At 44.1% G+C, this 16,289-nt stretch overlaps 1 protein-coding gene across 1 annotated transcript in view; it reads right to left on the reverse strand.

The window, feature by feature from the left end:
* Positions 1 to 511: 511 nt before the first annotated feature.
* The window catches only part of LOC115116537 (carboxypeptidase D-like), a 36,675-nt gene continuing 20,897 nt past the window's right edge, over positions 512 to 16,289 (reverse strand). Inside the window, exons 6-21 of the mRNA XM_029645030.2 lie at positions 15,949 to 16,061; positions 10,912 to 11,103; positions 9,871 to 10,038; positions 9,614 to 9,723; positions 9,325 to 9,427; positions 9,081 to 9,223; positions 8,746 to 8,915; positions 8,264 to 8,566; positions 7,491 to 7,686; positions 7,104 to 7,239; positions 6,855 to 7,001; positions 6,673 to 6,771; positions 6,468 to 6,532; positions 6,156 to 6,287; positions 5,091 to 5,379; positions 512 to 3,378 (exon numbers count right to left, since the gene is read on the reverse strand). Coding sequence (XP_029500890.2) covers positions 3,146 to 3,378; positions 5,091 to 5,379; positions 6,156 to 6,287; positions 6,468 to 6,532; positions 6,673 to 6,771; positions 6,855 to 7,001; positions 7,104 to 7,239; positions 7,491 to 7,686; positions 8,264 to 8,566; positions 8,746 to 8,915; positions 9,081 to 9,223; positions 9,325 to 9,427; positions 9,614 to 9,723; positions 9,871 to 10,038; positions 10,912 to 11,103; positions 15,949 to 16,061 — 2,599 coding nt within the window. The 3' untranslated portion in view covers positions 512 to 3,145. The remainder of the gene's footprint in view (positions 3,379 to 5,090; positions 5,380 to 6,155; positions 6,288 to 6,467; positions 6,533 to 6,672; positions 6,772 to 6,854; positions 7,002 to 7,103; positions 7,240 to 7,490; positions 7,687 to 8,263; positions 8,567 to 8,745; positions 8,916 to 9,080; positions 9,224 to 9,324; positions 9,428 to 9,613; positions 9,724 to 9,870; positions 10,039 to 10,911; positions 11,104 to 15,948; positions 16,062 to 16,289) is intronic.

Genomic DNA, 16,289 nt, shown 5'->3' on the forward strand with positions numbered 1-16,289 from the left:
AAAAGCAGTGTATGTATAGCCTCAAACAGTAATTGAAAGAGGAATGATTTGAGAAAGACAGCTACAGACCACACCTGCCAGCAGAAGAGAATGTTGCCGTTATAGACTTCTTTTCATAAGCTGTGTCGACAGAAGCAATGAGGAATGTTGTGAAACTGGTCCTATTCTTGCTCTACATTCTTCCCCTCCCCATAGAAATAAAATGGTAAATGCTAGTAGTCTGCAACACAAACAACTGCATTGACATCTAAAAATCCAGCCTATTAAAACTGACTAAACAAAATATGCAGTAACACATTTTTAACCTTTCACAGCAGCCACCATGCAAGTTGTCTTCATTCAAAACATTAATTCATTGGCTGTCCACTAGTGGCAGTAGTGGGCCAATAGAAGATGCTAAAATGGAGAATCTGCATTAACATTTTGCTGCAATGTTGCTGCTGAATGACATCTCTGAGAAGAGATTAGTGTAGAGTCAAACCAATACAACAAATTAGGACATAAAACCATATTGAAAGAAAATTATTTATTTCATCAATGTGTCTTGAAGAATGTTCATGTCAGCATGGTCTGTCATATGGGGCTCCCGAGTGGCGCAGCGGTTTAAGGCAATGCAACTCAGGGCTTCACTACAGACCCTGGTTCGATTCCAGGCTGTATCACAACAGGCCATGACTGAGAGTCCCATAGGGTAGCGCACAATTGGCCCAGCGTCGTCCAGGTTATTGTTTGGCCGGGGTTGGCCGCCATTGTAAATAAGAATTTGTTCTTAACTGACTTGCCTAGTAAAATAAAAGGTTAAAATAAAAATAATCACCACATACAAAGTAACAGGTTGGTTTGTTATGAAATGTGTGTTGTATTGTCAGGGTTAACTTGAATTGCACTTATTTTTCTCACTCAAATACACTTGGCAACAGTTCATTATCTACAATCAATTCAGTTTCATATAAAAAGAAACAAAAATAACCATTTATATCAAAACACCAACATCCATTCAGAAAACACACGCTCTCCATCTCTCACACACACACACACAGAAAGTAAAACAAAAATAACTTAATTTCTCCCCCTCCCCTAAGATTAGCTGCCTTCGCTACAATATTGATTATGTGCAACAGAGATGTAAGCTAGGAGTCAGTCACTCCTGTAGACTAGTGGTCCTCCTCCCTGGTCCTGAATAACTACATGGTGTACAGGGTTTTGTTCCAGCCCAGCACTAACACACCGGATTCAACTAACCAGTTAATCAATAAGACATTGATGAGAGTAGAATTGGGAGGGTCAGTGTTAGCCTGGAACAAGTCTGCACACCTCATACTCCCCATGACCAGGGTTGGTGACCACTGTTGTAGAGGAAGATGCCCTCCTCTCTAAACACTCCCACCACTGCTGGATGATTCTAGAGCAGACATGTTGCACCTTTTCAGTAATGTAGGGCTGCCATCTACCATAAGGATTTGATAGAATTGTATTATATCAGATGTACAAATAAATCATGAATGAATGCATGAAAAAAATTAACAGCAAAAAGAGAAATAAAAGTAAATTACAACTAAATATACATCTATGTTGCTGCTGATTATTAAAGCATGGATAAGTCATTTCCCATCTTAAAAGGTCATTTTAAGATATGAAACATTTTAAACAAGCTGGTCTGTGCGTAGAAAGAAAAAAAGCATACATATTCTTTAAAAAACATTTTTTTTAAAGAAAACCATCCATTTGTAGTCTACAGTATTTGCATCTATTTCAAAGTGCTTTCCCTGAACAATTAAATGGGGAATCATGTATTTGTATTTAACATACAGTGCTTGTAGTACAATGCATAGAGGGCCTTGTGCTGTATGTCCAAGAGGGCACATGAATAAGCAGAGGGCAATAGAAGTGAAAACACATGCAGCCTGTGAACCCAGGCCCATTGTAAGGCTTCTGCTCTGAGAGTGCATCATTTAAAATACTCAAGAATCCTGGATGACTATTAGGGCTTCCATACCACCCGAGTATCTGATGGATCACAGATTATAATCTGTACTAGGCCATAATCTGGACGAGATTCTAGTATATTTACTATGCTTCTAGTACCCACACCACCACGCTTCTGTACTATAGCCCTACAAGAGAGTGGGGTGTCTAACTCTACAGCATCCAAGGCACTGTGTTTGATGCTCCCTCTGAAAGATTGGCTAACTGGACTGGGACAACATTGACAAAAACCAGGAGAAACTGACATTTCTTGAATAATTTCAAATTACTGTAGTTAGTGTATTCCTTGGTACTAGTTCAAAGTATAAGTATCAAATACATATGGACAGGTTGATGAGTGATTAGCTGCAAAAGTGTGCATGTGTGTGTTGCGTGCATGAAAGAAAAAAAAGGTTTCCCAGCTCCACTAGGCCTTTAATGTGCATCCATGAACAGAGCCAAGCAGGTGCTGATTTGGACGAGTCATCTTGGACACCAGCCATAGAGGACAGTTGTAGACTCTGAAACACCTCTCTCTGGTGGGCTGGAGGAGAACAGCAAATAGGACCTGGGGAATCTTATAGGAAAGGACAAGAACAAGCCCTCCCTGCTGCACCTCTTCCTCCCTTTCCCTCCAGTAAAGCAGAGCCACAGAGCACAATACCAGCCAACTCAACAGTCACAGGGATGGGCAGTAGAGCAATTCAACAGTAACAGAGTGATGCTGAGACTAAAGATTTATCATGTTTAGAATGTATGTCAAACAAAAACCTTACAACTCTATGCACTCTTAACTATTACAATTTCCACTGAACATTTTACAAAAACACATTTACATGAAGAACAGTGCAGATGCAAATTTTGGTAACAGAATGACGGCACCAACTGCACAAACCATCATTCTGTTACTAAACTTTGCATCAGCATTGTTCTTCAAGTAAATGTGTTTTTGTAAAATGTTCTATGGAAATTGTTAAAAGTAGTGCATAAGTAGTGCGTCACTCTGTTAATGTGGAATTGCCCAGTACTAACAGGATCGTATTCATTAGGGCACACCGTAGCAAAATGTTTGTGAACAACAGATAGCAAAAACAAGCGTTTCTTGTTGTCCCTTCCCTGCTTCTGTCTGTTTGGTGCCTAACGAATACGAACCAGGTTGGCCGTGTATGTATGTGGGATCTCAGAGTTTGTCGGCGTTGGCGTAGAGTGCATCTTCATCACTCTCGCTCTCATCCTGGAACTCATTGGAGAGCAGGGATTTCTTGGAGCCCATGGACGTGAGGCGTATCTCATCCTCGTAATCGTCACGGTGCTGCCGCAGCCGGTGGAAACCATCCTTCTGCTGGTTGGACTTAGCAGAACACACGCACCAGATGATACAGGCTGTCACCACCAGGGCCGTCATGGAGGCCGCTGTAGGGAAGGAGAGACGAGCATGAAGTTTATTCGGAAAGTATTCAGACCCCGTGACTTTTCCCACATTGTTACGTTACAGCCTTATTCTAAAATGTTTTTTTTGGGGTGGCAGGGTAGCCTAGTGGTTCGTTGGACTAGTAACCGGAAGGTTGCAAGTTCAAACCCCCGAGCTGACAAGGTACAAATCTGTCGTTCTGCCCCTGAACAGGCAGTTAACCCACTGTTCCTAGGCTGTCCTTGAAAATAAGAATTTGTTCTTAACTGACTTGCCACGTTAAATAAAGGTTAAATTTTTTTTTTTTTAAATATCAATCTACACACAATACCCCAAAATGACAAAGCAAAAATATGTATTAGGGAAAAAAAAAAAATACATTTACATAACTATTCAGACCCTTTACTCAGTACTTTGTTGAATCATCTTTGGCAGAGATTACAGCCTCGATCTTCTTGGGTATGATGCTACAAGCTTGGCACACCTCTCAAGCTCTGTTAGGTTGGATGGGGAGCGTCGCTGTACAACTATTTTCAGGTCTCTCCAGAGATGTTGATCAGGTTCAAGTCCGGGCCACTCAAGGACATTCAAAGACGTGTCCTGTAGCCACTCTCCTGCGTTGTCTTGGCTGTGTGCTTCGTCACCGCATGATGCTGCCACCACCATGCTGGTTTCCTCCAGACATGACGCTTGGCATTCAGGCCAAAGAGTTCAATCTTGGCATCATCAGAACAGAGAATCTTGTTGCTCATGGTCTGAGAGTCTTTAGGTGCCTTTGCTAAACTCCAAACATGCGGTCATGTTCCTTTTACTGAGGAGTGGCTTCTGTCTGGCCATTCTACCATAAAGGCCTAATTGGTGGAGTGCTCCAGAGATGGTTGTCCTTTTGGTAGATTCTCCCATCTCCACAGAGGAACTCTGTCAGAGTGACCATCAGGTTCTTGGTCACCTCCCTGACCAAGGCCCTTCTCCCCGATTGCTCAGTTTGGCCGGGCGACCAGCTCTAGGAAGAGTCTTGTTGGTTCAAAACGTCTTCCATTTAAGAATGATGGAGGCCACTGTGTTCTTGGGGGCATTTAATGCTGGGACATTTAATGCTGCAGAAATGTTGGGGTACCCTTCCTGAGATCTGTACCTGGACACAATCCTGTCTCGGAGCTCTACGGCCAATTCCTTTGACCTCAAGGCTTAGTTTATGCTCTGACATGCACTGTCAACTGTGGGAACTTATATATACAGGTATGTGCCTTTCCAAATCATGTCCAATCAATTGAATTTACTACCAGGTGGACTCCAATCAAGTTGTAGAAACATCTCAAGGATGATCAATGGAAACAGGATGCATCAGAGGTCAAGTTTGAGTCTCATACCAAAGGCTCTGAATACTCATGACAGTGAGTATGACAGCCCACTTGGAGTTTGCCAAAAGGCATCTAAAGGACTCTCAGACCTTTGCACAAAACAAACGTGTCCTAAAAACCTACAGCATTTAACTTATTCACCTTGTTATACTCCCTACAATAGTCCCCGGGCCGACTAGGTGAAAAATCTGTAGATGTACCGTTGAGAAAAGCACTTCACCCTAATTGCTCCTATAATAACAGCGTCTGCTAAATGACAAAAATGTTTTTTTTTTATGTAATTGTCTGCAATCATTTGGCAACATTACATAAAAGGTAACATCTCCACGAAACCCATTTCTCCTCATGCTTACCTGCAGTAGCCACAACAAACTCCCGGGGCAGGCCAAAAATGCGGTTGTCCATGTCAAACTCAATGATGATGGAGCTGGCGGCTTCATATGACGACACAACCACCTCCTGCCGTTGTTGCTGGTAGCCATCAGCCACAGCCTCTATGTTGTGGTTTCCTGGTGCCAGAAGAGCATGGAAGTAGCCTCCCTCTACAGTAAACACCCTCACACCCCCGTTCAACACGATCATGGCCCCCACGATGGGCTTCCCACTCTTATCCTTTACCACGCCACGCACACCTTTATGGACCTGGGAGACAGACGAAACACAGATTGAATGTAAAGTACACAGAACAGAAAGTAAGTAGCCATGTCCGAGCCAGAACGGCCGATAGGGCAGGAGCCTATATCCTGTTACTGTGCGCAAGACAGCTTGATGTGCAGTACAAGTACAAATCAAATGTATTTATATAGCCCTTCTTACATCAGTTGATATCTCAAAGTGCTGTACAGAAACCCAGCCTAAAACCCCAAACAGCAAGAAATGCAGGTGTAGAAGCACAGTGGCTAGGAAAAACTCCCTAGAAAGGCCAAAACCTAGGAAGAAACCTAGAGAGGAACCAGGCTATGAGGGGTGGCCAGTCCTCTTCTGGCTGTGCCGGGTGGAGATTATAACAGAACAGAAGTACACACTCTAGCAAAGATTTTATAAGTAAACCAAGACGGACCACAGCCCGTCGTTTCAAATGGGAACAAATTAGTCATAGTGGTTCAAATATCTGTCTCAATATCTCAATATCTGTGAAGCTAGTCTATCGCAGGAAGACAGACAGATTTTTACCTTGTCAGCATGGGGATTCGATCCAGCAACCTTTCAGTTACTGGCCCAATGCTCTAACCACTAGGCTACCTACCGCCACAACTGAGTTTAACAAATGTGTTTGATAAGTAACCAAATCGGAGTGCCGAAATGCTTTAATTAATTATTATCAAACACACTCAATAACTCTTATCAACGCATTTGTGAACTTATTTAATGCATTTGTATCACATGGCACCAGGTCAGAGGTCAAGGGTATTACTGACCTCCACCAGCATGCTAAGCAGTGCCTTCCTGTTCTCAGCCCACAGCGTGGCCAGCTGCACGGCCGGGGGGAACAGACAGCAGCCTGTATACACCGTGATCTCTGGACAGTGGCCAAAGTCCACACTGAAGTCCTGGAACACAGACATACACACAGATCAGAAGAGGCATTTTGGTGACTAATAAATATAGTCCTGTCGTTCCAGGACTCAACCAGCAGATGCCTCTTTGGGCCCAGGGTGTCAGAACAACCCTCCTCCTGAGACAAGTATAGCATTAGATAGCATTAAGAAGCAGGGGTTGATGGAACATACCTTCATGCTGCCCATGTGACTTTGTCTCTCTGCTGCCCTGAGTACTCCATCTGGGATGTTACCCACTGAGTAGAGAGGAGGAGAAGAGGAGGCTGAAACAATAGCTATATAGTAGCTATCTTCTTTTTCAATTCACCACTTCCTTTTAATTCACTATACAGTCTATAGGTCACAGTGGTCTATTTGTGGTGCTGTTGGTACATACTTTGGTCATTGCTTGAACATCCTGTATCCCCCAGGTGCATCTTGGGATGGTTTCTGGCATAAACATTGGCCAGGTACTTCAGAGTTTCCTCATTTTCAACTGAAAAAAAGTACACTATTAGTTAACTATTTATTTAATAGTTTTCCCACTAAAGTGTTCTATTTGGAGCCCTATGCTCCTACCTGGCTGTACAGGCTTGTCGTAGGGGTAAGTGGCCAACAGGGAGCCTCCATCCAGGGCTACAGAGAGTGTGAAGCCCCTCTCTAAGATCAGGTCCATCACTGCCCTGGTCTCTGGCTGAGCCTCCACCACGCGCTGGGAGGCATTACCTACAACAGCAGCACACACAGACAGGACACCATTAGACATGTAAGGGCATGCAAGTATACACACACAAAACATCTGTCTATACACAAACAGCAGGTACTGACCGAAGAAGTCAGTGTCCAGATCTTTCCCGTGTGTGTTGGTCATGCCCACAGTAGAGGTGCACTGTTTCTCTCTGGCCAGCTCTCGTCCATCTGGGTTGATGGAGGGAAGGATGACGATCCGCGTCTCGTTTATCAGCTGTGGAGAGGAGAAGAGGGAAAAGCATAAAGAGGAATGATGGGTAGAACAGGACATCAGTGATATTTAATGAGAGCTTTTGTATTTTACAACATCTCTAAACTTTTTAGAAAGTGTGGTAGATCAAGAAATCCACATGATGAATATTTAGCCATTTCAAGGCAACACAACTGTGCAAGGGTGTGAATAATTTCACTAGGTAACGTAGCTATGATTGGTGTAGTAAAACCATCTCAGTTAAAACATCTCACCCTGGTGATGGTGGGGTTCTTGCCGTAGTTGATGCAGAGGAAGGCAGCGAACTCCAGCAGCAGCTCTGTGCCCACGGGGGCGTTGCCATGGATACCTCCCACCAAGCGGATCTTGGGCTCGGCCGTTTCAGGCTCATCTGGTTTGTTGGAGATCTCCAAGGCCCAGATGGTCCTGTACTCCACACTCTGGCCCAAACTACACAGAAAAATGCATGTTATTATCAGTTCCACTGTAGATAATATGGAATATGGTCACCTAGCAGACTCTTCTGCAAAGAGACGTAGACCGTAATTCAAACCATTTGGAGAGGTTTTGGGGTTAGCCATTAGAAGTACAGGGGAGCTGGTAGCCTAGTGGTTAGAGCGTTGGGCCAGTAACCGAAAGGTCGCTGGTTCGAATACCCAAGCCAACAAGGTGAAAAATCTGTACCCGTGAGCAAGGCACTTAACCCTAATTTGCTCCATGGGCGCCGTACTACTATGGCAGACTCTGTAAAACAATAAATTTCATAGCACCTATCTAGTGCATGTGACAATACATATACATTTTTTTTACATGACAAGATAAATTATTTTGATTAAGTGCAGTTACACTAGGGGTTAGAGGTCAGAGTTTACCTATGCAGGGAGATGACATTTGATGCGTTTAGCTAGGAGGTCAGTGGTCATAACTCAGGTCTACTTGTGCAGGGAGTTCCTCTTGGGAAAGTTGAGGTTTAGAGGTTAATTATCAGGTTAGGGTTTAGAGGTCAGGGGTCATAACTCAGGCCTACCTATGCAGGGAGGTGATCTTGGGGAAGTTGAACGTCAAACCCCTCAGGAACTCTGACAGCTCTTTGTAGCGTCTGTATCTGAAGCTGCTCTCTGTGACGGTACTCTGAACCAGCTGCTCTAGCCCCTGGCCCAGAGACAGGTCCTTAATGAAGCTCTGGAACACCTCCTCTGCAGGGTCCTGGGTGGCCCTGGGGTCCATTGGGGCCTGGCCGTTGGAATCAGAATGCATCCGTGTCAGCCGGAAGTCTACCAGCTCCACCCCCTCCTCTGGCACTGTGGCATAGATCTTTACTGAGTTATACCTGAGAAGACGGGGAGGGAGGGTTAGGCCACAGAGGTCGTTCATTCTAGTTGGTCTGTTTCTATGGGTTAGTGTGTGGTTACCCTGCAGATAAACAGGGTTTTTTGGATCGGTCTTGGGTCTACATTTTAAACAAACCCTCAAATTTATCTCAGTTACTACTACGGTCCTGTCTCTCACCCCTGTGCGGAGGCGGTGAGGTGGTACGTTCCAGGGACCAGAAGTCTCCAGTAGTCTCCAGCTAGGTGGGTTGTGATTTGATGATCGATCTCCTCCACCGTGATGGTGGCATTAGGGATGCCTGTACCATCTTTAATGTCTATCACCATGCCCTTCACGCCTCTGTGGACCTACAGAGGCACACACACAATGAATACCTCAAATACAAGTTGGTGCATTTGAGACAAAATAAGTAGGTAAGACAGAGAGAAAGAGAAAATACACGTACAATTTTTTCAATAATAATAATAATTGAGAGAGAGAGTGTGTGAAGGACTGCATGTAAGTATGCTGACCTGGTGGATGTACTGCAGTAAGGCTCTGTGGTTCTGGTCCCAGTACAAAGGCAGGTGCTGGGCCTTAGGGTACTTCACACAGCCCAACTCTATGGTCACCTCAAAACAGTTAGTGTTCAGGTAGTTCCAGTCCTGCATCCCACCTGGTGAGAGAACACAAAGAGAAGTCAGATACACACGCACAGGTGCGCAGACATACAAATTGTTCCTCACAGTGTGTGAATTGGAATGAGAGGGCACGTACCGGGAACATTGTACCAGTTGGCGCCGTTGGTGATGCCGTCCTCAAAGAATTCTGATCGGTAAAGGTCCTCACAAGGGTGTCCTTTGTGCATGAGAGCGTTTTCCTGGACGGACACACACACACGGCAAATACAATGCAATAAAAACAGCAGAATTGAAACAGTAAACATATCTTCTGTCCAGTGGTTTTATTAACATAATTAAAATAGTTTACAACTGTATAAATGTATTAATTAAAAAGTTAAATGGACTGATATAAGGACCAAAATTGTGTGTTGAAGTCCACTGACCTGAGAGTAGGCTCTGGCCACTTGTTTAAAGACCTTGTCATCAGGACACTTGCTGTACTCCGTACGTCCCTGCTTGTCATCATCATATGGGTAGTTGACCACCAATGACCCTGTGGTGGGCAGAGAGGAAATATTCAATGAGAATACAGTATATTACTCAAATTATAAAGCTGTCCTCCAAAGTCGACCAATTTGTTGGTGGCAAGCCAACATACAATTTTTAGAAACATTGAAAAATGGGAGAGGTTAGGGATTACCTCCATGTAGGTTGGCTGAGAGCACAAAGGGATTACTCTTGAGCCAGTTCATCACAGCGATGGTCTCTGGCTGCCTGGGTTCAGTGATGGTAGTAAATTGGTCAGGAAAGTTACGGTTCAGGTCAAAGTTGTTACTGTTGTTGCGTCCCGTGTACCCTCTGACATCACCTGCGAGAGAAAACGAACAGAAAACAACACGAAACACATGATACTTATATCTCAATCCATTATACAGAGACGGATCATTCTCATGTCACAGTACCCAGGTACCAAAACAAATATTTCCATGGCTTCTTTTAATAATAGGGTAGTTCCACCTTAAATATTTCCCCGGTGATCAACTTCCTGTTTATAAAGTGCTGGGGAAAACAGCAGCACAAGTACCTGAGCTAAAACTAGACCTATGTTAGAGTAAATGTGAGAAGATCTACAGGGCAAATAAGGAAGCTAGGCAGCAAAAGAGAAGAAATTCCATTCAGAAGTATTTCAAGGTCTCAGTCTGACACTTGACGTACAGATAGTTTCTGTTGGCATATTCAAGCTATTTGGGTCTGAACACTTTTTGTTCACAGGCAGAAAGTTCTTAAAATTCTATACAAATTCACCATGTCTAATGTGTATTCCTGTGATATTTTAGTGACTCAAACAATACAACAAAATCTATGGGGTAAAAAAATGTTTTTGCAGATATGCGCTAGTTGATCAGGACATTTCTTGCAAGTTATAAATGGCTCTCTAAGGTATGCAATGACTGACATGACAAGAGGAACTGATGATGCACTACCCAACCTCAAAATTGCACCTGGTGCATTCTACTATTACAACTCTCAAGAATAAGTTGAAAGCCGGACCGAGTTCCTTAAGAAAGATAAAACTTGGGGGAGGCACAGTTTGGGAACCACTGACTTCATGCTACCGCTGATCATGTGAAATACCTTCTTTTAGAGCGACACTGCATTTTTCTTCATCTGGCATGCGTACAGGCAACATTTTCACAAATAGACCCCCCCCCCCCCACACACACACACGTTCCTCTCTTACCCTCCCTGGCGATCTCATAACCATCCGGGTTCATGGAAGGCATAATGTGTATCCGAGTCGTGTTGACCAACTGGGTGACCTCAGGGTCGCTGCCATAGTTATGGCACAGGTACTCAATAAGGTTGAGGAGTAGCTCGCGTCCCACCACCTCATTTCCGTGCATGTTAGCTATGTACTTGAACTCTGGTTCACCTGAAGCAGAGGGGAGAAAAGAGCGGGAAAAATAAATACAAAAAGTGTTAAGAGTGCTATTAAAAGAGAAGTAGGGCAAAGTCGGCTGAGAGGGAATGAGGGCGGAGGTCTCCTGAACAAATTCACACTCAATTAAATTAAAGCACACCAATGATTTTAAAACCCTCCTTATCCTTGCAGTGCCACCAAATATTGAAAAAACACAATGCTTTAAAGGGCCTGCTGATATGAGTGAGTACACCACATTCAAAAGGATATCAAATCAAATTATTGGTCACATACACATATTTAGCATATGTTATTGTTGGTGCAGTAATATCTAACAATTCACAACAATACACACATCTAAAAGTAAAATAATCAAATTGAAAAAATATAAATATTAGGACAAGCAATGTCAGAGTGGCATTGACTAAAATACTGAAGAATAGAATGCAGTATATAGTTGAAGTTGGAAGTTTACAGACACTTAGGTTGGAGTCATTAAAACTCCTTTTTCAACTAATCCACACATTTCTTGTTAACAAACTATTGTTTTGACAAGTCGGTTAGGACATCTACTTTCTGCATGACACAAGTCATTTTTCCAACAATTGTTCACAGACAGATTATTTCACTTATCACAATTGTAGTGGGTCAGAAGTTTACATACACTAAGTTGACTGTGCCTTTAAACAGCTTGGAAAATTCCAGAAAATGATGTCATGACTTAGAAGCTTCTGATAGGCTAATTGACATCATTTGAGTGAATTGGAGGTGTACCTGTGGATGCATTTCAAGGCCTACCTTCAAACTCAGTGCCTTTTTGCTTGACATCATGGCAAAATCAAAAGAAATCAGCCAAGACCTCAGAAAAAAAAATGTGTAAACCTCCACAAGTATGGTTCATCCTTGGGAGCAATTTCCAAACGCCTGAAGGTACCACGTTCATCTGTACAAACAATAGTACGCAAGTATAAACACCATGGGACCACGCAGCCGTCATACCACTCAGGAAGGAGATGCGTTCTGTCTCCTAGAGATGAACGTACTTTGGTGGGAAAAATGTGCAAATCAATCCCAGAACAACAGCAAAAGACCTTGTGAAGATGCTGGAGGAAACAGGTACAAAGTATCTATATCCACAGTAAAACGTATTTATATCCACAGTATCGACATAACCTGAAAGGCAGCTCGGCAAGGAAGAAGTCACTGCTCCAAAACCGCCTTGAAGCACGGGGGTGGCAGCATCATGTTGTGGGGGTGCTTTGCTGCAGGAGGGACTGGTGCACTTCACAAAATAGATGGCATCATGAGGGAGGATATTTATGCGGATATATTGAAGCAACATCTCAAGACATCAGTCAGGAAGTTAAAGCATGGTCGTAAATGGGTCTTCCAAATGAACAATGACCCCAAGCATATTTCCAAAGTTGTGGAAAAATGGCTTAAGGACAACAAAAGTCATGGTATTGGAGTGGCCATCACAAAACCCTGACCTCAATCCTATAGCCAATTTGTGGGCAGAACTGGAAAGGCGTGTGCGAGAAAGGAGGCCTACAAACCTGACTCCGTTACACCAGCTCTGTCAGGAGGAATGGGCCAAAATTCACCCAACTTATTGTGGGAAGCTGGTGGAAGGCTACCTGAAACATTTGACCCAAGTTAAACCATTTAAATAAATAAAAGCTGAAATAAATCATTCTCTCTACTATTATTCTGACATTTCACATTCTTAGAATAAAGTGGTGATCCTAACTGACCTAAAACAGGGAATTTTTACTAGGATTAAATGTCAGGAATTGTGAAAAACTGAGTTTAAATGCATTTGGCTAAGGTCTATGTAAACTTCCGACTTCAACTGTACATATGAGATGAGTTAAGGAGTATGTAAACATGATTAAAGTGACCAGTGATTCCATGTCTACATACATAGGGCAGCAAACTCTAAGGTGCAGGCTTGAGTAACCGGGTGTCAGCCAACTAGTGGTGGCTATTTAACAGTCCGATGGCCTTGATAGAGGCTGTTTTTCAGTCTCTCAGTCCCAGCTTTGATGCACCTGTACTGACCTCGCATTCTGGATGGTAGCGGGGTGAACAGGCAGTGGCGCGGGTGTTGATGTCCTTGATCATCATTTTGGCCTTCCTGTGACATCAGGTGCTGTAGGTGTACTGGAGGGCAGACAGTGTGCCCCCGGCGATGCGTTGGGCAGACCACACCACCCTCTGATGAGCCCTTTGGTTGTGGGCGGTGCAGTTGCCATACCAGGCGGTGATACAGCCTGACAGGATGCTCTCAATTGTGCATCTGTAAAAGTTTGAGGGTATGAGGGGCCAAGCCAAATTTCTTCAGCCTCCTGAGGTTGAAGATGATCTGTTACACCTTCTTCACCACACTGAAATGGTCCACCACAGACAAATCGTCAGTGCTGTGTACGCCAATCAACTTGAAGCTTTCCACCTTCTCCACTGTGGTCCCGTCAATGTGGACAAGGGCGTGCGCCCACTGCTTTTTCCTGAAGTCCACGATCAGCTCCTTTGTTTTGTTAACGTTGAGGGAGAGGTTAATTTCCTGGCACCACTCCACCAGGGACCTCACCTCCTCCCTGTAGGCTGTCTTGTCATTGTTGGTAATCAGGCCTACTATGGTTGTGTCGTCTGCAAACTTGATGATTGGAGTTGAGGCGTGTATCATGGGTGAACAGGCTGTACAGGAGGGGGCTGAGTACACACCCTTGTGGGGCCCCTGTGTTGAGGATCAGTGAAGTGGAGGTGTTGTTTCCTACGTTCACCACCTGGGGGTGGCCAGTCAGGAAGTCCAGGACCCATTTGCACAGGGCGGGTTCAGACCCAGGGCCCCAAGCTTGATGACGACCTTGGAGGGTACTATGGTGTTGAAGGCTGAGCTATAGCCAATGAACAGCATTCTTACATAGGTATTCCTCTTGTCCAGGAGTTGTAGTGCAGTGTAATGGTGATTATATCTCTGTGGATCTATTGGGGAGGTAAGCAAATCATAGTGGGTCTAGAGTGTCAGGTAAGGTAGAGGTGATATGATCCTTAACTAGCCTCTCAAAGCACTTCAGGATGACAGAAGTGAGTGCTACAGAGCGATAGTCATTTTGTTCAGTTACCATTGCTTTCTTTGGTACAGGAACCATGGTGGACATCTTGAAGCAAGTGGAGACAGCAGACAGGGATAGGGAGAGATTGAATACGTCCGTAAACACTCCAGCCAGCTGGTCTCCGCATGCTCTGAGGGCGCGGCTAGGGATGCCGTCTGGGCCGGCAGCCTTGCGAGGGTTAACACGCCTAAATGTCTTACTCACGTCGGCCACAGAGAAGGAGAGCCCACAGTCCTTGGGTGCGGGCCTCGTCGATGGCACTGTGTTATTCTCAAAGCGAGATGTGGCTGGTTTTCCCTTTGTAATCCGTGATTGTCTGTAGACCCATACGTCTCGTGTTTGAGCCGTTGAATTGCGACTCCACTTTGTATTTGTTCTGACGTTTTCTCTGTTTGATTGGCTTATGGAGGGAATAACTTCACTGTTTGTATCGACTATATTCCCAGTCACCTTGCCATGGTTAAATGCGGCGGTTCACGCTTTCAGTTTAGCGCGAATGCTGCCATCTATCCACAGTTTATGGTTTGGGTAGGTTATAATAGTCCGTGGGAACAACTGTATCTGTGTATACATCAATGTTATTATACAAGGCTACCCAGAACATATCCCAGTCCGTATGATCAAAACAATCTTGAAGCATGGATTCTGATTGGTCAGACTAGCATTGAATAGACCATTGCACAGTTATTTCCTGTTTGAGTTCCTGCCTATAGAAAGGGAGGAGCAAAATAAAGTTATGATCTGGTTTGCTGACGGGAGGGATATGTGGTTTCCAGTTTGCATAATGTCCAGTGTAGTTCCTTGAGGGCCGTTCTGGTCTCAGCTTGATGGGGAATATACACGGCTGTGACTAACCAAAGAGAATTCTCTGGGAGGTAATACGGTCTGTATTTGATTGTGAGGTATTCTAGGTCGGGTGAACGAAGGACTTGAGTTTCTGTACGTTATCTCAATCACACCATGAGTGGTTAATCATGAAATATACACCACCGCCCTTCTTCCCTGAGAGTTCTTTATTCCTGTCTGGGTGGGTGATGTACTGAGAACCCAGCTGGCTGTATGGACGGGGACAGTATATCCGGAGAGCCATGATTCTGTGAAACAGAGAATGTTACAGTCCCTGATGTCTCTCTGGAAGGAGATCTTTGTCCTGAGCTTGTCTACTTTATTGTCCACAGACCGAACATTAGTGAGTAATAAAATTGGAAGCGGTGGATGGTGTGCCCGCCTCCTGAGTCGGACTAGAAGTCCACTCCGAATACCTCTTCTCCGGCGGCGGAGTCTTGGAGCAGCCTATGGGAGAAGTTCAATTGTCCTCAGGGTTGCGAACAAATAATCCAATTCGGGAAAGATGTATTCCTGGTTGTAGTGCTGGTAAGTTACTGCAGCTCTGATATCCAAAAGCTATTTCCAGCTTTATGTAATAACACAAAAATCGTTCTGGGCTAATAGTGTAAGAAATAACACACAAAAAATAAAATACTGCAAAGTTGCTTAGGAGCTAGAAGCAGAACTGCCATGTCTGTCATCTTGCTATGAAGCTACTAGATAATTGGGCCGAAGCAATAATATCAGGATCATCTTAAGGAAGAAAACAGCAGAACTGCTATGAATTTCAGTGTATGAACACAATCCAGTTACTGTAAGAAGTTAGATCATCATAAACCAAACAGCCATTGATTGAAGGCCTCGCTTTAGGGCCAATAGTCTCTTCTGGAGCTACACCAAATCACATCCATACCTGGCTCATGGACAGTGGGGTTGTCTGATATCACCATGACGTAGAGCTCACGGTCCTCTGCTGACTTCCCAATGGAGTAGAGATGAGCGATGGAAGGGAACCCATTGCTGTACCTGTTGTGTTGAAAGAACAAGGCTTTTTCACATTTAATTCAAGCTCCAACATCCTAATATTACTTTTTTTATTTTTATTATTTAACAGGCAAGTCCGTTAAGAACAAATTCTTATTTATGGCGGGCTAGGTACAGTGGGTTAACTGCCTTGTACAGGGGTAGAAAAACAGATTTTCACATTGTCAGCTCTGGGATTTGATCTAGCAACCTTTCGGTTACTGGCCCAAC

Source organism: Oncorhynchus nerka, linkage group LG11 (assembly GCF_034236695.1).
Source record: "Oncorhynchus nerka isolate Pitt River linkage group LG11, Oner_Uvic_2.0, whole genome shotgun sequence".
NCBI lineage: Eukaryota > Metazoa > Chordata > Actinopteri > Salmoniformes > Salmonidae > Oncorhynchus > Oncorhynchus nerka.